The 22,383-nt window shown below is 56.1% G+C and overlaps 2 protein-coding genes across 11 annotated transcripts; one reads left to right on the plus strand and one right to left on the minus strand.

Moving 5' to 3' along the window:
- Window positions 1-246: 246 nt before the first annotated feature.
- MZF1 (myeloid zinc finger 1) lies at window positions 247-9,638 on the minus strand. Of its 5 annotated transcripts, none has more exons than XM_019711570.2 (6): window positions 9,507-9,638; window positions 7,481-7,899; window positions 6,904-7,087; window positions 6,148-6,218; window positions 5,907-6,027; window positions 247-1,869 (listed from the first exon to the last, which is right to left on the minus strand). In XM_019711570.2, the coding sequence occupies exons 2-6, from the start codon at window positions 7,856-7,858 to the stop codon at window positions 413-415; spliced, it is 2,211 nt and encodes a 736-aa protein (XP_019567129.2). In that variant the 5' UTR covers window positions 7,859-7,899; window positions 9,507-9,638; the 3' UTR covers window positions 247-412. The 5 variants fall into 5 exon arrangements, with proteins under 5 accessions (XP_019567129.2, XP_019567126.2, XP_019567128.2 ...); XM_019711567.2 differs by lacking the exon at window positions 9,507-9,638 and adding an exon at window positions 9,382-9,467; XM_019711569.2 differs by lacking the exon at window positions 9,507-9,638 and adding an exon at window positions 9,122-9,281.
- LOC109434530 (tigger transposable element-derived protein 1) lies at window positions 9,594-19,568 on the plus strand. 6 transcript variants are annotated; one of them, XM_019711573.2, is made up of 3 exons: window positions 9,594-9,789; window positions 10,565-10,626; window positions 13,160-19,568. In XM_019711573.2, the coding sequence occupies exons 1-3, from the start codon at window positions 9,594-9,596 to the stop codon at window positions 15,140-15,142; spliced, it is 2,241 nt and encodes a 746-aa protein (XP_019567132.2). In that variant the 3' UTR covers window positions 15,143-19,568. The 6 variants fall into 6 exon arrangements, with proteins under 6 accessions (XP_019567132.2, XP_019567135.2, XP_074171590.1 ...); XM_019711576.2 differs by lacking the exon at window positions 10,565-10,626 and having other exon boundaries at window positions 9,652-9,789; XM_074315489.1 differs by lacking the exon at window positions 10,565-10,626 and having other exon boundaries at window positions 9,661-9,789; window positions 13,462-19,568.
- Window positions 19,569-22,383: the final 2,815 nt, after the last annotated feature.

Consider the following 22,383-nt stretch of genomic DNA (forward strand, 5'->3'; position numbering starts at 1 on the left):
CAGTCCAGGTCCACGCCTGGCAGCTGGCTTGATGTGGATGTGTGAGTCGAAGGCATCTTGGGCAAACAGTATACAAGAGCCATGGTACAGGGGGCACCCTGCAGACGAGGGCAGCTGCTGCTAGGAGCCACCTCTGCAAGGGGACATGGATCTCCTAGGGTTGCAGTGGAAGTGGTGGATGGGTGGGGTGGCAGGGGGACCCGCGCAGGTGGGGAGGCACGTGTGTGTGAAGACCCAGACCCAGGGTTCCTTCTACTGTTTATTGAGCACCTACTGGGGGGGTCAGGCCCTAGGTGGACCTGCTTCTATGTATGCGATCGCAGGCACAGCAACCCTGTGAGGTAGGTGTTCTGTCCTGCTAATCCCATGCACAGCACCGAGGTGGATGCAGACGGGGTGCACTGAGCACTGGCTACTCCATGCTATGGACGCGCTGGTGCTGGATGAGCTTGGTGCTCTGGTGGAAGCGCCGGCCACAGTCTTGGCAAGCAAAGGGCTTCTCGCGCCGGTGGGTGCGCAGGTGTTGTGTGAGCGTGGGCCGCTGGCGGAAGGCCTTGCCGCACTCGGGGCACGTGTAGGGGCGCTCGCCTGTGTGGATGCGCCGGTGCTGCGTGAGGTTGGCGTGCTGCCGGAAACTCTGGCCGCACTCCGGGCAGGTGAAGGGCCGCTCGCCCGTGTGGATGCGCTGGTGCTCTGTCAGCCGCGAGACCTGTGTGAAGCCCAGCCCACACTCGCTGCAGTGGTAGGGCTTCTCCCCGGTGTGCGTCCGCTGGTGGCGCGTGAGCTTGAGACGCTGGCTGAAGCGCTGGCCGCAGTCGGGGCAAGCAAAGGGCTTCTCACCCGTGTGCACGCGCAGGTGCTGCGTGAGCGTAGGCCGCTGACGGAAGGCCTTGCCACACTCTGCGCAGGCGAAGGGCCGCTCGCCCGTGTGGATGCGCCGGTGCTGTGTAAGGTTGGAGCGCTGACGGAAGCTCTGGCCGCACTCGTTGCAGGCGAAGGGCCGCTCGCCGCTGTGCACGCGCCGGTGCTGCAGCAGCACCGAGCGGCGGCCGAAGCGCTCGCCACATTCCACACAGCCGAAGGATTTGTCCTCCGTGTGCACTGCCTGGTGCTCCAGCAGCACGGCGCGCCGCGTGAAGCTCTCGCGGCACTCACTGCACGGGAAGGGGCCTGGTGGCTCGGGCACACTGGGAGGCGAGGGGAGTCCAGCACCTGGGCCCGGAGGGTCGCCGTGAACGCGCTGGTGCTGCAGCAGGTTGGAGCGCTGCCTGAAGCTCTGGCCGCATTCGGCGCAGTGGAAAGGCTGCTCGCCCGTGTGCACGCGCCTGTGCTCCTCCAGGCGCGCGCTGCGAACGAAGCCCTGGCCGCAGTCGTCGCACACAAAGGGCCGCTCCTCCGTGTGAGTGAGCTGGTGGCGTAGCAGGTGTGAGCTGCGGCTGAAGCTGCGGCCGCACTCGCCGCACATGAACGGTCGTTCTCCGGTGTGTATCTTCTGGTGCCGCAGCAGGTTGCTACGTTGGCTGAACACCTTCCCACACACGTCGCAACGGCCACCTCGCACGGCCCCGGCGCCTGTGCTCGGGCGGCCCCTGCCCCGGCCCCGTCCCCGTCCCCGGCTCCTACCCCTGGGGGTGTGCCAGCGGGCAGTGGCCAGTATGTGGCCCATGCCTTGGCAGGGATCCTCGTCCATGGGGTCCTGCTCACCTCCCGGGTCGCTGGGGAGCACGAGTGCATGTGAGAAGCCACCTTCTCGGGAGGGTGACTGGAGTTGGCCCATGAGGCTGGACACACCGAGGTTCCAGGGGATGTGTAGGTGGGGGTTCATAGTGCCTGAGCCAGCAGAGACACTGTCCATCTGGAGCGCAAAGCCTGCATTGCACAAGGGGACCCACTCCTTCATGACAGAACCCACTGTGTGGCCAGACCACACCAGCCCTGTGAAAAGTGTGAACTAGAGGGACCTGAAACTGACCAAGGAGGTAACAGAGCATGAAGAGGGAGACTGAGAAGCTGGGGACAAGCTTTCCAAGTCTGACTTAAATTTGCAAAAATTGCCTTTCTCGAAGGGCTATAGTGCAAAGGTGGGGCAGGTGGCCCTTGTACTATCCAGGTGGGTGAGGATGGTTTCCACAAATGCAAGGAAGCAGGTGGGTTTGATGTGCCTTGCTTGATGCCCATGAAGCATCCAAGGGACAGAGATTGCAGGCAGGCTGTGGGGTGTGGGAGTTGGGCCCAGCATTCAAGGAAACATAGACATGGGTGCCATGGCACATCCATGGCACGTGGATCCCTCAGCCTGCATGAGAGCAAATGTACGGGTGTCTGTAGAGAAGAGGAGCGGGCCCCAGCCGTGCCCTGAGCACTCCAGCATGAGATGCTGGGTGACAGATGAGGAGTGAGCAAGGGCAAATGAGAAGCAGGGACCAGAGAATGGAAAGCCCAGGGGAAGTTAAATCAAGGAGACCAAGAGAGTAGCAAGGGCTTTTCTGGGTGACAGAAAATCCGCACCGTCCAAAGTCAGATATATGATACTGCATCAAAAGAAATAACTTGTGCTCAGCAGAAACAACCTGTGAGTTAAAAAATAAACTGAGAAACTCTCCAGAGGCAAAGAGCTAATGACCTTTTTAAGAGTTCAATTAACCAACAAGACCAACAACCTGACAAATGTGGGCAAAGGATGCAAACAGGGGAAAAAAGTCACTAACACTTAAATCCCATAAAACATCCTTCACTCCCTCCCAATAAGAAAACTACATTAGAGGTGTACTCATCTACCATTTCCATACCCACTGTAGGAACCCAAGCGTTTGTGTGTATGGCTGGTGAACATAAATGGGAAGCCAGTGTGGCAAAACATCAAAATGGGAAGTTTCCCACACTTTGATCCAGCAATTCTTTTAGGTACTTCTCGAATGGTTGTGTTCCCGTCTGTATGAAATGACCTGCGTTCAAGGTTTCTCACTTCAGCACTGAAAAGTAACTCAAATGTACGTCAGTGGGAGCCTGAATGTACACAGTGGGGCTCTACGCAGCTGTCCAAAGACGAGGTCACTTGCATAAAAAATGTCAGGTGTGGAGCAGGATGAAGAGTAAGCATCCATTTGTGTTCTAAAGAAGGGAAATAAGTATGCATCCGAATTTGTGTTTGCTCTTCTATGCACAGAATCTTTCTGGAAGGACACATAAGCCGGTAATGTTGGTTGTTGGGGAGCAGGACCATGTGACACAGGCAGGGGAGGGGCATTTCACTGTGTACTCCCTCGTGCACTCTGAATTTTCTAACGTGAGTGCATTAGCTATTCAAAATATTCTCATGATGAAAACACAGAAAATGTTCAGTTGAGGGGCAAGGGGAGGGGGCAGGAGCCCGGGGCGGGGGGGAAGGCTACAGTGGCAGAGGGGAACCTGTGTTTGAAGATACAGCAGTGCAGCCTGAGGAGAAAATGGGGCTGCAAAGGAACCCAGCAGAGAGTCTTGCAGTGGTAGTATGATGGGTGGTGGTGTGGCTGAAGAAAGCCGAGACGGGCTGTGAACTGAGAGAAGCAGGTCCAAATTTAAGGGAGTGACCATCCAAATGGGAGGAGGAGCACATGCCAGATCCTACTCTCTGCTCTGACACAGAGCATAAGAAGGGACAGCTGGTGAAGTTCGGGGATGCAGAGCCTTGAGCAGTGAGCTGTGGAGGCCCAGGGACTGAAGCGGGAGGTTGAGGGTATGGGCTGGGTCGGCCCAGGGCACCAACAGACCTGAATACGAATAAACTGCCTGCTTTCAGTGGGGCTGCAGAGGCACTCACACCGAATGGCCTGGGGCCCACATGATCCTTCGCTTGACGGTTTTGATGGGCCCTGTGGCAGCCCCTCACTTAGGATAATGCTTAGGGTGGGGACAAACAGGCTCCTAGAGCTGTGATGGGCAGTGCCTCCAGTAGGAGAACGCACAGCCAAGCTAACCACCCAGTCTGGAAAGGACACAACTATTTCCAAGGCCTCAAAGGAGGGACCAGCATCCAGGAATAAAGGACATTATGAAAAAAGAATGGTAATAACCATGGCATGTATTTAAATTTGTTCCATCCTGAAACAACAGTAAACACCACAATAAAGTTCCTTTTTTTTTTTTTTAAAGCCATAAAATCCACAAAGATAAAAAGGAAAGGGAACAAACCCCTGACCTTTTCTACTCTGGAAAGCAGATGGGTAAGTGGTGACTGTAGCAGACTGGAGAAGGGGAATACTAAATCAGCAGTGGGGAAAATTGAAAAAAAAAAAAAAAAAGAAATCAGCCTGTTTTATTCCAAAGAAGACTAGAAAAGTTTAGGAGTTGGAGGCACCAGGTACCACTGGCTGTGCAGGTGAAAGAATAGGGGCACCATGCAGATGGGGGAAGCTGTTTTAGAAGCAGAAGCTGGGCAGGGCTCCTGTACACGACAGCCCTGGGCTCTGTCTGCACAGGATTCTGAGCAAGTGGTGAGCTCTGCTGTGGACCTGATTCCTGGCAAATGGCTGGGTTGTAAGTGGGAGACAATACTGAAGAAGTTGAGGAATTAAGTGAAGTCATACTGTGTGCTGAGACACCAGCCTCTCTTCTGGGATGGTGGCAAGAAGCTGCAAGTATCTTCTTGGAGGACTCAAGAAAGCCCTGAAGATGCTCAGAGCAAGGGGTGCCCCCAAATGGCCCAGCCAGATTGCCCTACAGACCCTTCAGTGGCATCCACTAACACTCCACCCTTACCCTCACATCACTCAAGATATGGGTCTCCTTGGGGAGTGGCCCCCCCATATCCTTCCCAGCCCCACACCCATCTGCTCAGAGCCACCAGATTTGTGGTCCCCCTTCTTACACATAAGCAGACAACTTAGAGGGAACAGAGACCATATTACAAAACAAGTTATTGCTGTTCCCAGAGAAATAAGAAAAGGTGTTACAACAGTAAGAACAACAAGAAGTGGCTACAAAAACATGAATGTTCAAGGAATGAAAACACTCTTGGAAATCAAAACTATGCTGGCAGATATGGCAATCTCAACAGGTCTGGAAGATGTAATTGAAAAAATTTTCTGGAAAACACAACGAAAGGGATGGAAGATGGGAGTGAAAAGATAAGAACATTAGAGGACCTCCTCCAGAGGCCGACAGCCAAGCAACAGGTATTCCAGAAACAAGAACAAAACAATGGAAACGGAAGTCCAAGAAACAGTTCTAGCCAGTTTCCCACAACTGAGATGTGGTTTTCAAATGGAAAGGGCTCTCCAATAATGAGATAAAAAAAGTTGAGACTGCCAAGGTAATAAAAATAATTCTTCATCCAGCTAAACTTCAGTCTAATGTTGAGTGTTAGACACATGTGTTATGCCCCACACCAGTTTATGGAAAGGTCAACCAGAACAAGGGAGTAAACCAAGAAAGGGGTCCAGGGAGCAAGTCCAGGAGCCTGGATGATGGCTGACCTAGGGCCGAGTGGCTGAAGTAGACAGCAGGGGCCTCTGGCCTGAGATGCTGCATGACTGGGCAGAATCCTATTGTCCTGCCCACCCTCTCTCTCTACTAACTTGCTCTCCCTGCAATCCCAACCCTCCCTGCCCCGCCACCCTGTCAGTGGGATGTGAGCCGAGTCTCAGGACCAGCTGGGATACCAGGGCTGGGAGACATGGGTATGGGGAACGCAGGTCCCTCTCTTAGGAGATTTTACTATGGGGGGAGCCGCAGTGCAGGAGGGGTGTGAGGGCTTGGCTTTTGAGGCCAGTGGAGGGCTTGGCTTTTGAGGGCAGGACAGTGAAGCAGGTTGACGTTGCAGGGAGCAGTCCAGGTAATAGGGTAGCAGGGTTACGTAGGAGTGGGGCAGGCGGATGTGCTACTGCCCACACAGAGGGCCCAGCCCCACTGTGCCCTGTCTTACTCACCTGGGGAGAAGATGCCCCCAGCCTCCTCTTGCCACAGGGCCTCAGGGTGTTCTCTCCATGAAGGCCCCTCAGGTTCAGTCTCACTGTGGGGCGAGGCCTGGTCCAGTGCCATCCCACAGCCCTGAAACCAAAGTGGTCACGGCTCGTCTGTGCCCTACTAGGCCCAGGGGGGTACCTACCCATTCCCCACCCACGGTGGCTCCTGGGGCAGGGAGCGAGACACAGCCTGTGCAGGGCTCACCTGGGCCTTCTTAGGCAGGAGAGTGGAAGTGGCCTCCTGGGGGTTGGCTATAGGCCCAGAATCCAGAAACTCTGGAGAGGAAGGGTGGGGTCAGTAGGCCCAAGGCCATCTCCACCCCTCTGCCCTCCTCAGTGGTGTGCCAGATACTGGGATCAGGTGGGGTGAGAGTTGGGGGCAGGCTTGGGGCTGGACACGGCAGAGTAGCTCTAAGGGCCCAGCTCAGGGGTGGAGTAAAGCAGGATTAGGCAGGCTCAGGTTTGTACCCTGTACTCTTGCATAAAACGGGGGCCGATAGCCAGGGAGGGCAGGAGGGGCACTGCACAATGGACCACACAGGAATGGTGGAGAGTGTGGGCGGTCAGCTGTGGCATCTGCATGACACGTATGAGTGGGGTGTGCCCCACCAGCACTTTCGGGTCCTCCCTCAGCTGCACCCACCCATGCTCCTCAGTGACTGGCCGATAAACTGCCCACTGATCTTCTCGGGGAGTGAACCCCACATGCCTCTCACACATGGAAACCCAGTCTACACGTGGAAACAGCCTGGTCCATGTCAGGGGAGTGTGGGAACACAGCTTTGACAGTCAGGCTTGGCGTGGGAGGGATAGTGACAGCTACTGGCTGGGTGGGATGTGGAGGCCACCAGTACATGAGAATGGTTCTATCTAGCAAGTGACTGGCCCTGTGAGCTTCAGGCCAGGCGTCTATGGTCCATCCAGTTAGGCCTTGGGCCCTGCCCACTTTGCCTCCCCTCACCTGGGTCCTCTGTAACCTCGGGCTCCTCTTTCACCTGAAGGCTCAGCAGTGACTTCTGCGTGTCCCCAAAAGGCGTCTCAGGCCCAGGTTCTGTAGTCTGAGGCTTGGTTTGAGGGTGGGGCTGGAAGTTGAGGGGCTCCATCTTCTCTGATAGCACCTCCTGACCCTGCACCTGGACTGTGACCTGGGGAGGTACCCCATCTCGATCAGTGGCCCAGGCAGGGCACTGGGCCAGGCATTCACCCCACTGTGGAACTCCAGGGGTCCTGACTTACTAGGTCCTCCAAGGACCCACTTTCCCTGGGGACTAAGCAGGGAGTGAGGGGACCACATGTAGCTGCTCTCCTGCGGTTGACACCCACGGCTGCCCAGTGCCCTCCCTCTCTCCCCCCTGCATCCCTTCCATGACTCCAGGTGATGTAGGAATGGGCCAGCAACGCTGGCCCTGGAGCCATCTACCTTTGTGACCACTTCCAAACTACAAGGGACAGGCGTCTAGCAGAGCATGGCACCCCCGAGGGTAAGGCAGAGCTGGGCACATTCCAGCCCTGATCCTGGCCCAGGGCCCCTGACTCACCCATCTGCGGGGACCTCCCGACTCCCGACGCAGCCCCTCGACCAGGGCTGCAGCCTCCTCAGGGCTGCCTGGCCGCTGCCCCCGCACGCGGGCTTGGATCTCCAGGGGCAGCGCGCCTAGGAACTGCTCCAGCACCAGCAGCTCCAGCATCTGCTCCTTGGTGTGCACCTCGGGCTGCAGCCACTGGCGGCACAGCTCGCGCAGCCGGGCCAGGGCTTCATGGGGACCTGCCACCTCCTCGTAGCGGAAGTGCCAGAAACACTGGCGTGCAGCCTCTGGGCCAGTATCCCACAGAGTGGCCTCCTCCTCCTCAGAGTCCTCCAGCTTTACCACGACAGGCCTCTTGTCCTCTGGGGGTATGTGTCCTGCAGGCCTCATTGGAACTACGGGGGACTGGGCTCTGAGGCTAGTGTCTACCCCTGGGGGAGGAACAGGTTGCTGCAGTGAGGACAATGGCACGGAATGGCTATTGAATGACTACTGTGTGCTGTGCTGTTCCATCCTCAGACCTGCCCCGAGTGGAGGGCAAATGAGAGGCAGTCACATGCCAGGAACCTGTGGGGCTGGTAAACCCTCCATGAGCCACCTTTTCCTGATCGCTCTAGCTCAGCCTGCAGAGTCTCTGGTAGCTCCCGCTCCAAAGACTTCTTAGGGCCAGAAGTCACCTCCTCTCCCCTGAATCCTGCCCTTCTTCTACACGCATGTCATCCCTGCCCTTGAGCTCTCCCTGACAGGTAAAGAGCATCTACAACAGCCACCACTACTATCGCCCCCATGCTAGTCCATCATTGCACCATCCACTCTCTCACCCAGTCTCAAACCATCCCCTGCCATCTTGGTTCCTTCCACAGGGCAGCCTACCTTCACCTCCTCTCGCCTCCCGCGACTGTGCAAGCCCCCAGTAGCATCCTCCCCAAATTAAGCCCTATCCTGAGCCCAACTTATCACACCGTACAATGCCCCATCGTATCCTATTTCCTGATTTAGGTGGAGCTAGGAGGTGACGGGGGAGTTCCCATAGGACCCACAAAGGCCCTGAGACCAAGGGAGCGGGAGTCTGTGAGCTAGGTCGAAGATTCTGATCTCGCCTATTTGCCACGAATCCCTGGTAGGTCGCTGTGCCTCTGTGAACCTTAGTTTCCTCATCTGCAAATGGGGACGCCCCTCCGGTGTTGCTTCTGCAGCTGCGGGTAAGGCACGGGCTTTGTGAGGGAATCTGTTTATTAAGGGGATGGATTCGATTTTGAGGGCCGCCTGGTCCCGTGAGCCAAACCTCTGATCCTCAAGGTTCCAGTTCAACCTGCAACTGGCAGAAAGTCGGGCTATCGCCCAGCTGGCCGGCTCCTGCGGAGGTTCCTAAATTACATTTACCAAAAGTCTTAGAGGGGAACTTCCGCTTTAGGGAGTTCTCCCCGCAGGTCCTGGCGCCGCCATAGCAACCGGGGCGGGGCTCCCAAAGCCTGTCGCCAGGCAATGGTCAGTGACTGATGGGCCTCAGGCGACAGAGCCAGGCCCGCCTGGAGGGAGTGCCCAGGTCCCAGCTCCATACTCCCAGTCCCGCAAGGCAGCCGGAATCCACGAGTCGGCAGCCGCCACCCGGGTCCCCGCCCAAACCTTTCCGGGAGAGGTCCCCGCCCTCACCTCCGCGCTCAGCGGGCCGCTTCCCGCGCTCCTGCGCATGCGCACTCGCCGACTTCCCCTCCCCGGCCGGACTGTGTCTCCCAGAATGCTTTACGCACCAGCGCAAGCGCCTCCTTGCCCTTCCCCCCACCCTCGCCTCTGTTTCCACCCTCCTCCCCGTTCCCCGGGGGTTGCGTTGTTCCCAATCTGGTTACACTCCCGGACGCCTCTTCCCGCGGTCCCCGCCTCAGAGCCAGGCGTCCGGGCCCCCGTTGACGTACGCAAGCTTCTCAGGGGACAACGGACAGCAGCACCTCCTTCCCAACGGCGCATGCCTCCCACCACCTTTCCCTCAATTCTCTCCGGGCTTTCCAGGGATTAGCAGGGTTCTGCACCAATCACGGACCTCGCTAGGACGCTGTCAGCCTGGGTCTCCATGGCAACCCCCTGGTGAAGAGGACGCACCTCCTCCACTGCCTGTCCCGACCTCACAATGAAGCGGCTCCGCCGGGTGCTTTCTGGGAGGTGTAGTCAGCCGGGACCCCAGTGCGCGCGCGTGCGGCACGACGACGTTCCTCTGTGCTGGCGGGAGGTAGGCGGACCTGTGTGTCTCCATGGTAACCATTTAGGCCGACCTGGAGGTCTCCAAGGCAACCCGGGGACTCGGCGGGTGTCAATGAGAAAGAAAGGTGAGAGCGTGGGGAAGAGACTGGGGTTGAGACGCCCAGAGGGAGGAAGGGAGGGCGAGAGGGAGGGGTGGAGAGAGAGAGAAACAGACAGGAGAGAGACACTCAGGGGCAGGGAGAGATCCAGAGCTTGCGAGGGTAGAGACTCAAGTAACTGAACAGACTTAAGAAACACATGGAGAGGGATTTCTACTCTGAGACCTAGAGAGTGTGATAAGACGCCAGCGCGTCAGGGAGTCAGGCCCCGGGAGACAGGTGTGTGAGAATAGTTAGCAAACAGGGATGGAGGTTAGGAAGGGATGGAAGTGAAAGGAGAGACAAGTGGAGAGGAAGATTAGATTCACAGAGACAAGAAGTGCAGACATGGAGAAATCAAGGGACAGATAAGGATACAGGAGCACAGAGACGAGGGGAAAAAGGGACAGAAGTCAGATACAGTAAGATGGATTGAGCGTTTTCAAAGATTAAGACAAGGTGACAAGTTGGAGGGAAACTTGTTAGGAAAACTTATCTAAAACTTGACAGTAAGACAAAAACGATGACTGGGAGCCCTGATTCACTAAGGAAAACAATTCTTTTTAATAGTACTTTGGAATCCGGATACTGTGAAGTTAGATGCTAACTTGTAAAAGGTTGATAGGTTGCAAATGCTTTCTGGTTAGAATGGTCACTTGGTAGGATTCCAGGCAGGACACTGAAATGCCCGGGCTGCCCACTGCCCTCTAGGACACTAATGCGACTTTGCGTTTTTATTTTAATGTTCGTTTCATCCTTTCAGTTGTTCCTTCTCTCTCATCTTACCGGAACCACCAATGTCATCCTTATAGTTCCCTTCATGAGGTAAATCAGTCCTTGAGATTTGTTTTTAAATTTTTTGAAAATCATATGTTGACAGCCTGAAGGGAACCAGTTCTCCAGGATGGGGGGACAGACAGGAAAAAAGAGCCAGGAAAGGAAGGAGGTAGAGAGGATGATGAAAATACAGAAAGTAGGCTGTGGGAAAGAGGCAGAAGGGAAACCGTGTTTCCCGGAAAATAAGACCGAGCCGGACAATCAGCTCTAATGCGTCTTTTGGAGCAAAAATTAATATAAGACCCGGTCTTATATTACATAAGACCCCATATTATAGTACACTGTTATATTTTATTTATATTATATAAGACCAGGTCTTATATTATGGTAAAATAGGACTGGGTCTTACATTAATTTTTGCTCCAAAAGACGCATTAGAGCTGATTGTCCGGCTAGGTCTTACTTTCAGGGAAACAGAATTAAGCGGCGAGAAAGCCAGCTTTAGGTAGAGACAGCCTCCGGCGCCCCTCCCTGGACTTGGCGCGTTTGGGCTTCGTGGCCGAACTACAGTTCCCGGCAGCCCCGATCGCCAAGAGCGCAGCCGGAGGCGCGTCCCACGTGGCCGCCTCCAATTCCGGCCCCCGCCAGACAGGCTTAGCCTCCGCCAAGATGGAGGCTGGGCTCGGCCGTCGCAGGGAAGCGGCGCTGTGAGGCAGGACATGGGGAAGGGCCGCAGCCCTACCGGCCCAGCTGAAGCAGCCGACCTGCGTCGCGGTCCAGAGGTGAGGGCAGTCGACCATGGCTCGGGACAGGGTAGGGGGAAACCGGAAGGCCGCTGCGCGCGCAGTCGGGGCACGCGCTAATGCGCAAATCGGAGCTTTCGGCGGCCCCCGCGGCCTTATGGGAAATGTAATTTCGAGAGACGAGCCCTGTCTTCCACGGAGACGTGGGGGCGGCGAGCCTACCCCGGAGGCGCGGCGAGACTGGGGACTTTCAAGACGGGGAAGGACAGAATAAACGAATGAATGGTGAACTTAAAATTTTGGTTGAGTAGGCGAGGGCATGGTTGTCGGACAAAGATGGGCGCGAGTCGTCGGGAATTCTGGGCCTCCCAGGCAGGAGCCCTCCCATGCCCACCTGCCTCCCTGGCTCGAGGGCCTTGTGGGCTTTGTCACCTGGTTTCTAGCCAGGTACAACGAGACCCTGAAGTACTCGTCCTAGGTGCCATATCCTTTCCAGAAGTCCCTGCGTTTCACACGCACTCCTTCAAAAAAATGTTTTTACTGTTTTGATCAGATGCTACTTTGACCTGGACAGGCAAGAAACCTGTCCCACCACTGTACGTCATTTAATAATGTACTCAGCAAGCGACTACTGGATGCTTGCAAAGTGCCAGGCACTATTCTGGACCTGGGTACACACCAGAATGTTCAACAGACACAACTCCTGCCCTCAGATAGTGTATGAGGGATGCACAATGAAACATAGGCGGGGAGGGCCTCTCTGATTTGAGCAGAGACCTGCAGAAGGAGAGGGAACAAGCCATGCAGACCAGAGGGAAGACCCTCCAGCTCTGGACCAAAGGAACCATGGGAGCAAAAGCCCCGAGTCAGGAGCCCCCTTAGTCTGCTCCAAGGATGTGGTCAGGAACTAGCAAAGGAGAGAAGGAGGCTTTGATGCCTTTGAGGAAGTTGGTGGGGACTGTGGCTTTTACTCAGAGGTGGGAGGCAGGAAGGGCTCTTATGTGACTTAGTTCTTCAGACTCATTCTGGCTGCCATGTGGAAAAGCACCTTTGTCGTGCCCAGGTACTCCCAGGTATTAATTAGGGATGTTCCCTTGAGTTTCCTGTGACTGCCGTTAAGTATTCTTACAAACTTAGTGGTTTAAAACAACATGGATTTATTATCTTAGAGTCTTGAAAGTCAGAAATCTGAAATGGGTCTCACTGGGCTAAAATCAAGGTTTTGGCAGGGCTGGCTCCTTCTGGAGGCTCTAGGCTACAGTGGTCACATTGTCTTCTTCTGAGTGAAATCTTCTGCCTTCTTTTACAAGGATTCCTGTAATTACATTTAGGGCCCATTTGGGTAATCTCCCCATCTCAGGACTATTAACTCAGTCACATGCAGTATCTCTTTCGCCATGTAAGGTAATTTATTCATTGGTTCCTGGGATTAGAATGTGGACAGCTTTAGGAGACATCTTTATTCAGTCTCCTACACTGACGATGGATGTCTCTGAGTGAGAAGCATGGAGAAGGGTAGCTCATCTGCTCATCAGTGTCAGGGAGTTGGGGGGTCAGGGTTTCTAGATGCTCTTGGCTCCCCCTTGTGGTTGCAGGTGGTTTGCTTGGGAGAGTGAAGCCTGATCTCATGATTTTATGAGCTAAAACTAAGTGACACGCTTTTCTAGATGCAAAGAATGCTTCAAAGTGATTGTGCAGTGCCTTTAGCGTAGGGAGAGAAGGACCAGGGCGTGTCTCTGAGCAGGGCTCAGTGCTCTGTATCAGCATGGGAAGGCTGGGCAGTGGTTGGGAGTTCCATGTGCTCACATATTAATGCCTGTAATATCCCTCTCTTACAGAGAGGCCAAGAGGCTGCCATCCTGGGCACAGTAGTAGCTACTGTGGAGAGGCAGGGGGTAGAGAGCTCGAGGTGTATAGCGCAAGAAGGTAGAATGAAGACAACCCCCCACCTGCATGTGTCGGGGAAGGCACCCCTTGGTGGGATTGGCCTCCGCCATGGTAGCAAGCGGGACCGGAAATCCATCACCCTGCATGTGAAGTTGGAGGTGCTTCGGAGGTTTGAGAAGGGTGAAAAGCTAACACAGATTGCCCGGGCTCTGGGACTGGCCACATCCACTGTCGCCTCGATCCGTGTCAACAGGGACAAGATCTGGGCCAGTTCCCAGGCAGCTACGCCCGTCAGTGCCAAGCAGCTGACCCGCTGCCGCGGTGTGGTGATGGGCCACATGGAACGCTTGCTGAGCCTGTGGATCGAGGAGCAGAAGCAGCAGGACCTGCCTGTCAGCACGCTGCTCATCCAGGACAAGGCGCGCCAGCTCTTTGCACAGCTGCAGCACGAGCAGGGTGCCAGCGCCCAGGCTGCGACCTTCGGGGCCAGCAATGGCTGGTTTGCCCGTTTTAAGGCACGCCACAATGTGCTGTTGACGGACGAGCCAGCTGTGGCTGATGCCCAGGCTGCCGCCTGCTACCCGCCAGTGCTGCACACCATTCTGGAAGAGGGCCGCTACTCACCACACCAAGTCTTCAACGTGGATGAGACGGGCCTGTTCTGGAAGCGGCTGCCCGAGCGCATGCTGCTGGTGCTGGAGGGGGTGGCCAGCCCCGGGCCCAAGGCTCCTAAGGACCACCTGACCCTGCTGCTCGGAGGCAACGCAGCTGGTGACTTCAAGCTGAAGCCTCTGCTGGTGTACCCCTCAGAGAACCCGCGTGCACTCAAGGGCTGCTCCAAGGCCAGCCTGCCTGTGATCTGGCGCTCCAACCGCAACGACTGGCTGACACCCAGCATCTTCCAGGAGTGGTTTACTGGCTGCTTTTGCCCCGCTGTGGAGAGCTACTGCACCAGCCACGGCCTCCCCCACCGTGTCCTGTTGCTCCTGGACGGTGCGCCCTGCCACCCTGCCAACCTGAGAAGCCTCTCAACCCACGTGCGCGTCGAGTTCCTCCCAAAGAACACATCAGCCCTGATCCAGCCCATGAACCAGGGCGTGATCGCGGCCTTCAAGACCTGTTACCTGCGCCGCACCCTTAGCCAGCTGGTCCAGGACACAGCTGGTGGAGACCGGCCCTCTGTGCAGGAGTTCTGGCGCAGCTATACTGTCATGACTGCAGTGGATAACATTGCCCAGGCCTGGGCAGACCTGCAGCCTGCTACCATGAACAGCGCCTGGAGAAAGCTCTGGCCCCAGTGTGTACCCGCCGGCACTTCGGAACCTGATGCTGTGCCCCAGCTCCACTGCAACATTATAGCACTGGCCAGCCACGTGGGCCTTGGGGACATGGCTGAGGCCGATGTTGCCAGCCTGCTGCAGGCCCATGTGGAGGCCCCACCCTGCGGGGTCCCGCAGGGTGCAGAGAATGGGGATGCAAATGGCTCTGGGCTGCCCTGGGAGGCAGTGCAAGACCTGGCCCCCAAAAGACCAGAACTGGATCTCACTGAGGCCATGGTGGGTATGGAGACTGAGAAAGCTGGGCCGGGTGCCCTAAGCCCTGAGCACCTGGCTCAGGCCCTGTCCCACTTCACTGCTGGCCTACGGGTCCTCACAGAGAACGATCCCAACCGGGAGCGCAGCCTGAGGGTGTCCCGGGGCGTCCACTGTGCTCTCACCCGCCTCTGGGAGCTGTACCGGGAAGGGAGGCGACAGGCTCAGGCAGCTGCATCCTCAGGAGGCCCTGTGGTGGCGGCAAGGGCATTGGCAGGAAGCCCGTGCTTGTCCCAGGCAGGGCCTCCAGTGGGTGGGCGTGTGGCTAAGGACACCGACGCGGAAGGACAGACCTCTGCAGCTGTCCTGCATGATTTGGGGCTTGGGCCTAACCTCAGATGAGCCCTGTCTGATGACATTTTGTTTCTGGAGGGCAAACACTGCCACTTCTCCCCCATGGTTCTTATATTTCATGTCCTGCAGTTTTTGTACAGTGACAAACACACTGCCACGCTTGGAGAACAGGATGGTGATGTTCTTTGACTGGCAGCTGAGCTGCAGGGCCCGGGCGTGCCCATCCATGACAGGGACACCCTGTAGTACTGTGGTGGCCCAGCACAACCCACCAGCGAGGTCTTCCTTGTGGTGAGGAGCCAGGGTCGAGACCAGCCCTTCCCATTTGCCAACCCTGACCTGTCACTCCCTACACCATTGTGTTGGCCTGCCCTACCCAATTTTAGATGAGGGTTTCCTGATCTCGGCATTTTCTTGTGTATTTTCCATGCCATCCTCACCCCCTCTGGCTTCCATGGCCTCTGTTGTCCTAGGTCTCTCATACCTTCCCTGCCCAGAGCCCATGGGCACGTGGCTTTTGATACTAGGGGTCATTTCTTTGGTTTGGAGATGTTTTCCTCCTTGGGTTTCTGTGGTATGGTCGTCTTGGTTTCCCTCCAGCCTCTGAGGCTGCAGCTTTTGTGACCCTGACGGTCTTCCGGGTCTGGCTCCCTGTGGGAAATCCCATGCACTCCTAAGGGCTCAGTGGTCACCTCAGGATTGGCTTTTGGTGCACTGGCTGCAGCCCAGCCTCTCTGTGAGGTTAGACCCACAGCTCTGATTGTGCTGGATGGCCACCTTGGACAGTTTCGATCTCTCCCCTCATTCCACCTTGCTCTCCTATCTCCCACATAGTAACAACAGGCACTCCGGAGTATCCACTCTGCATACACAGCACATGGGCCACCAAAACACCCATTTTTAAATTAAGAACATACTGAATGTGCATTATGTAGTAATTCAAACCTTAACACAAGTATATAAAGTTCAAGCCTCATACCCATCTGCCTCTCTGGAGAGGGCCACGTTAACCATTGTGTGTCCTTCCTCCCTTCTTTGTGCACACGTGTGGCACACGTGCATGTGTGAACGAACATGGTTACATAGACTTTCCAAAGGAAAACCTGCACCCCGCTGTTCTCCGTCTTGGGTTGGGGGAGCCCTTCCTCTGGCACAGCAGCCCCACCCTTTCTCCTCAGTGGCTCCATTGGAGTCATTTGCCCAGCCTACCTGGGGCATGTGGGCTACTGTCTGTTTTCATCCCAGAACACATGCTCCTGTCCTGGCTGTTGCCCTTTCTCATCTCTGCCCTCCGGGCCTGCCTGTCCTCTGGATTGCCCCCAGCCTCCAGCGCCTGGATGTCCCGGGGCCCCCGCTTTGGTGCTAAGCACTGTGGAGGCCAGTTCACCTGCAGTCCTCACGGTAGCTCCATGTGCTTGTTCTTTCTGGCCAGAGGACAGAGCCTAGGTGGGTCACAGCCGAGAGCTCTCCTCCCATTCCCCTCAGGGTTTCCTTGATACAGGTGCCTCTTGGGCCTTGGGCACATGCAGCCTCCCCAGGGATGGCTCTGCCCATGAGACAGGGACCAAAGCTTGTCTCTGTCACAGGGCACTTTTGTGTGTGTGGTCCTGGCAGGTAACCCAAGGGCTTCCCCAGGAGGAGACGGTTACTACGCCTACATGGGGAGGAGGACAGATCAGCCAAGGAGCATGGCTGGGGGTTTCCTGGCTGGTGAGTGGGGAGGCTGGGTCACAACCCAGCAATCCCTACCCTGACTGATGGTCCTGGAGCTTCCTCAGACACCCCAAGACCTGGGAACCCCTATGGTGGCCCTGTCCAGACCTATCCAAGCTGGACTCAGTGAGTCACTGGCATGCTGGCAAGCCTTGAAGAACAGCCAGGGCTGCTTTACTGTAAAACTGATCACAAATCAAGAGCATAGAGCCGAGCTCAGACAGGTGCTTTTCCTGGAAGTTTGATCTGTCCCGTTGAGGAAGGACATGGGAAGTGGGTGTCCTTGGCTGCCTCTGGGCCCTGAGGTAGGAGGGAGACCTGCCCCTTGTCAGTAGCCTGTCTAGGTTATTTTACCACGTGTCTGTATTGCCTCCAGCAAAAAAGCAAAACCATGAAAATCATAAGTCCTGACATCCTTAACCACATTCAGGACCATGAAAATGTGTTTCCTATAGCTGGACAGCTTCCCCTCCTTTACTTAGCTGCCTGGAAGCTCAGCGCTCGCTTCTATGTCCAGTTGCTGTAAGTCCCTGTGCCCAGCCTGACTGTGCTGTTACCTTTCCCCCCTTTCCCCTAACCTGGTAATTTCTGAGTTTTGCATTGAGTCCAACATCAGTTCGTGTATGGACCCACCCTGGATGTTTCAGGAGGCTGGTGACTGGTGACTTGGGACCAGTGGGGGGAATCATTATAAAGTGGTAGTGGTTTTTCAGAGGCTTGCTGCTTTCCTGGGGGTGAAGCACATTTACCCCCCCAACCAGAATTCATCCATTAAGAAGTGAGCTCTGGCCAAGTGTGGCCCTGAGCCTCCTACTTAGAGACTGGTCATAGTCATAGGTCTTTCACAGGTTTAAATGAGCCTGTGGACACTTCCAACCAGTAAACATTTCCCATTTTACAGCAGATCAGGGGCTGGGGCTGCTGCAGATGCGCTGAAATCAGCGGGCACAGGGTGGGAACGCAAATATTCTTTTGCGATTTCTGGAGAGAACGATACGGAAGAGCCGCCTTCTCCCTGGCCTCCCACCTGATAGAGGTCGTGGAGTGCCAGCCAGTGTGGAGGCGCCAAGCGGGACCGCAAGGCCTTCAGACTGCAGGTGAAGCTGGAGGTGCTGCGGCGAACTGAGGCCGTAGAGAAGCTCAGCAGAATCGGGCAGGCACGGGCTGTCTATGTCTACCATGGCTACCATTCATGACAACAAAGACAAGATTCCAGCGAGTTTGCAGGTGACCACCAGGTGGATGCGCAGCCGCAGTCTGGTGATGGAGAACATGGAGCAGCTGCTGAGCATGTGGATCGAGGACCAGAACCAGCAAAACGTGCTGATCAGCGTGGTGCTCATCCAGGAGAAGGCCCGCAGCCTGTCCCAGGACCTTAAACGTGAGCAGGGTGAGGGTGCCAAGTCCGAGACCTTTGGGGCCAGTGGCAGATGGTTCGGCCACTTCACGGCGCGTCACAACCTGCCCATCCTGGGTGCGAGCAGCGAGGCCTCAGGGCCTGGCGTGGAGGAGGCGCACAAGTACACGGTGCTACTGTGCAGGGTGATCCGGGAGGGCAGCTACACGGCCCGGCAGGTGTTCAACGTGGATGAGACTGGGCTTTTCTGGAAGCGACTGCCTGACAGGACAAGTTGGCCCCCGGCTTCAAAGTGGCCCAAGATCTGACACTGCTGCTCGGTGGCAATGTGGCCGGCAACTTCAAGCTGAAACCCCTGCTGGTGTACCCCTCGGAGAACCTGCGTGCACTCAAGGGCTGCTCTAAGCCCAACCTACCTATGCTCTGGCGCTCCCACAAGAAGGCCTGGGTGACCATGAGCCTCTTCCAGGAGTGGTTCGTGCACTTCTGCCCAGCTATGGAGAGGTACTGTGCTCAGCATGGCCCCCAGCACAAAGCACTGCTTATCCTTGACAGTGCACCTGGCCACCCCGATAACCTGGATGACCTCTCAGACCCAAAACACCACAGCCCTCATCCAGCCCATGAACCAGGACGTTGCCACCTTCAAGGAGGCGCGGGCAGGAGGCACCCACGCGCAGTCAGCGGTCCTGGACTTCTGGCGGGACTACAGCATCCTTGACGCTATGTACAACATCTCTCAGTGCTAGGAGGAGGTCCCAGCTGCCACATTGAACGCGGGGTGGAGGAAGCTGTGGCTGGAGTGTGTCCAGCACCACGCAGGTGGCGTGCACGTGGAAACCGTCCCACAAGTGCGGCGGGGTATCGTGGCACTGGCGCATGGCGCAGGTTTCAGAGAGGTGATGCAGGCAGATGTGGCGGACTTGCTGCAGAGCCACGGGGCAGACCTATCCAATCAGGAGCTGGTGGCGTTGGAGCACGAGCAGGTGGCCGGGGAGGAGGGCAAGGAGAGCTCTCCAGCCTCACGCCAGCTCACGGCCAGGCACCTAGTCAAGTTCCTGGTACACTTTGACGCTGGCCTGCAGGTCATCAGTGACAACGACCCCAACCTGGAGCGCAGCCTCAAAGTCTGCTGGGGCATCAACAACGTTATCAGCTGCTATCCAGATCTCAAGGAGAAGAGGGGGCCCAAGTAGAGGGGGTGGGGTGGGGGTGGGGCGGGTGTGGCTTGGGATTCCTGAGGCTGCAGAATTGTGTCAGGGGCAGGGCTTCTAGGCTGCATCCTTCATGTGGAAATCACACTGGTCTGAATGTTTCCATTTCATTTTATTCCCAAATGTTTTTTTAATGAAATAATTTATTATCTCAAGTGAACTTCTGAAATACATGGTTTTAAAAGCCTGATGAATCCTCAAGTGTGATTTTATTGCATCCTGGGCCCTTTGGAGCAAAGCAAACCTAATTTCCTACTGGAAGCCCGTGAGAAAGCCAGGCTTACAGTGCACCACCCTGGCCCCTGTTCCTGGCATCTGTGCTTACTGTACTGCACTGTCCTTGTGTCCAGACATGAAGCTCTTAGAGCTGGGTGGACCTCCAGTCAGGAGAGGGGCTGTGCTTGTCTTCTGGTCCTGTCACCCTTCAACTGGGTTTTAGGCCCCCAAAGAGACTCAGGGATACAGAGAGTGGGCCTGGGTTGCAGGAGTGCCTGGCCACATACCTCCCAGCTCTGTTCCTCCGCGGCTCTGGATCCTTGTTACCCTGCCCTGTCCTCGGAAGTGATGCTGTGCCCTGGCTACCCGGCTGGGGAGAGGGAGAACTTCAGCCTGTGGTGGGTGAGCTAGTGAGGCAGGCAGCACACTCACCAGGCCTCTAGCCCCCAGCTGGAGTCCCCTGGTCAAACCTGGTGCTAATTCTCCCTCTTTTCTTATCTCCTCCTCTCTCCCTGCTCCTGCCCCGCGCCCCTCTCTCCACCAGTTTATATTTGACTCCTGCCTTGCCCCTTTGCCTCTTCCCGTGGACATGGGCCCATTCCAGGCAGTGGTGGCATTTTGAAACAAGGCCCCAGATCCCACGCAGAAAGATGTGGCCACCCAATGCCCCACAGAAGGAGGCCTGAGGGGACATGACGTGGATAAGGATGTGGGTTTTGGGGTGTAGGTTGGCCCTTACGTGAGTGGGTGCTTATTAGAGGAGGCCCTTGCCTGAGCCTGCCTGCCTTCCACATGAGGTGGGGGCAGTGAGCCCAGGGGATTGTTCAGGAGCTAAACTTGACAGTTTTGCTGGGTAGCCCAGATGCCCACACATCTTCCATCTGCCCTACATACACACCCGTGCACACCTGGCTGAGGTTTGCCCAGACCTGGCCTCACGTGTGCAATGGGCACTCCCTGCTAGCTGAACCTCTGGCACCTGAGCAGACACTTGAGTGTCGTAGGGACCCACAGCTCTGGGGTCTCCTTGAAGTGGTCACCGTGGGTGTATTGGGATTGCAGGGGTGTATCAGCTCCTCCTGTTCAGGTGTCCACACCATTCAGTATAGAATCACAGTCGGATGAGACACCATCTTTGGGCCTGTTCATGAGATCAGGGAAGTCAATACATTGTTGGTCATGGGGCGTGTAACCATCTCCATTGGGCATCCCAGCTCACTGGTTAGTGAGTGCCCAGCTGCTCTGGCCAGGAGACCTGGCTGAGTGTTTTCGGTAAGCTGGAATGTTTTCTGCACCTGCATTAGTTTCCAGCAGGTACTTCTCACAGCTCCCACATCCAGGGGGGACCTCATGTGTGACACCATGTGACAGTTTTATCACCATTTCTACTGTTTATGGTCCAAAAAGAGAGCAGACAATTCTACATGTTTCACAAGAGACAAGTGCAGTGGGATGGCCAAGCAAGTGAAACACCAAGCTGGGGAAATGGCAGTTCTCCCTGTCACTCTGCTGACTGAAGTGGTTTCATGTTTGTCTTTGTGGTGAGCACATGCTCACTGAGCCCCTGTCGGAAGGCAGCGCCAGCTTTTGCTACGACATGGAAATGACGTGTATGATGAGACACATGAGGCCCACATTAGCACTGGGCACAGTGGGAAGCACACGTGCCGGGGGTGCTGGAGAAGTGCCAGATATCATGCAGGGGGGCTGTCCTGCTATATGTGAAGCCATGCCAGCCAGCCCTGCCAGCAGAAGGTGTACCTGTGAAAGATGGTTTGGTGAATTCCATGACATTTGGGAGCCCAGGAGATGATGGACAGTTAGATTCATCTTGTTTTAGAAGGGTCATACCACCCTGCTTGTCCAGCTGTGGCCTCTGACCTGAAGCACTGCGGACGTGGCCAGGTGTCTGGTAGACATCTGCATTTTTGGGGCCCCAGTCTGGCAACAGCAGTGACTTGGCAAAGGAGGCGATTGGTGCACTGAAAGCCATGTGGAGTGGCCTCACGATTGTGAGTGGGCAGCACTGTCTGAGCTAGAGCCCAGGCAGCACAGAATGGGCCCAGCAGGACATACGGAACAGGCTTCTCACATATATGCAGGCTGAGGGAATCCATGTGTTGGCCCAGGGGCTGCATTTTGTCCAAGATGAAGAGCAGAGTGTTTCATGAGAGTATCCAGAGCTCACTGGCCGAGGCTATGTTTGGCCATGACATCAAGCGGGCCTGTCGACATCCTCACTGTGCAATGGGGTGGTCAGCTGGCTGGAGATGGGGGAAGAGAGCCTGGAGGAGCTCCTGCAGAGTCAGAGGACGGACAGGTCTGACAATGGAAGTGACGGCCCCCTGCCTGGTGGCTGGCGGTGCCAGGAGCCTGTGGGGCCGTGTGCTGTGTGCCCCTTGGGCTGTGCGGAAGTCCATGTGCATGAGTCGCACCACACACATGTGCACCTGTTCTGTGGGCACAGGCGCTTGGGTCCTGGGGATGGACAGCCTCGCCATTTACCCCAGGATGCATCCACCTCCATTTAAAAAGGCGAAGCTGGGAGATGTCATCAAAATGGCGGCATGAGGTGAGCCTCTGGAAATCTCCCCTGGAATTCACAACAAATTGAACAACTATAACTCCACAAAGCACTCCCTGCACAGCAGACAGGCAAGACGAAGAGTCTCACTACTGAATTCACCTAAAGGTGGGCAAATTGCGCGAGCAGGGGAGGAAGGAAGAAATGCGGAGACAGAGCCGCGTGGGCGCAGGATGCAGACCTAGCTCAGTGCTCTGAGCACGCT

The sequence above is a fragment of the Rhinolophus sinicus genome, linkage group LG11 (assembly GCF_036562045.2).
Source record: "Rhinolophus sinicus isolate RSC01 linkage group LG11, ASM3656204v1, whole genome shotgun sequence".
In the NCBI taxonomy this organism is placed as follows: Eukaryota; Metazoa; Chordata; class Mammalia; order Chiroptera; family Rhinolophidae; genus Rhinolophus; species Rhinolophus sinicus.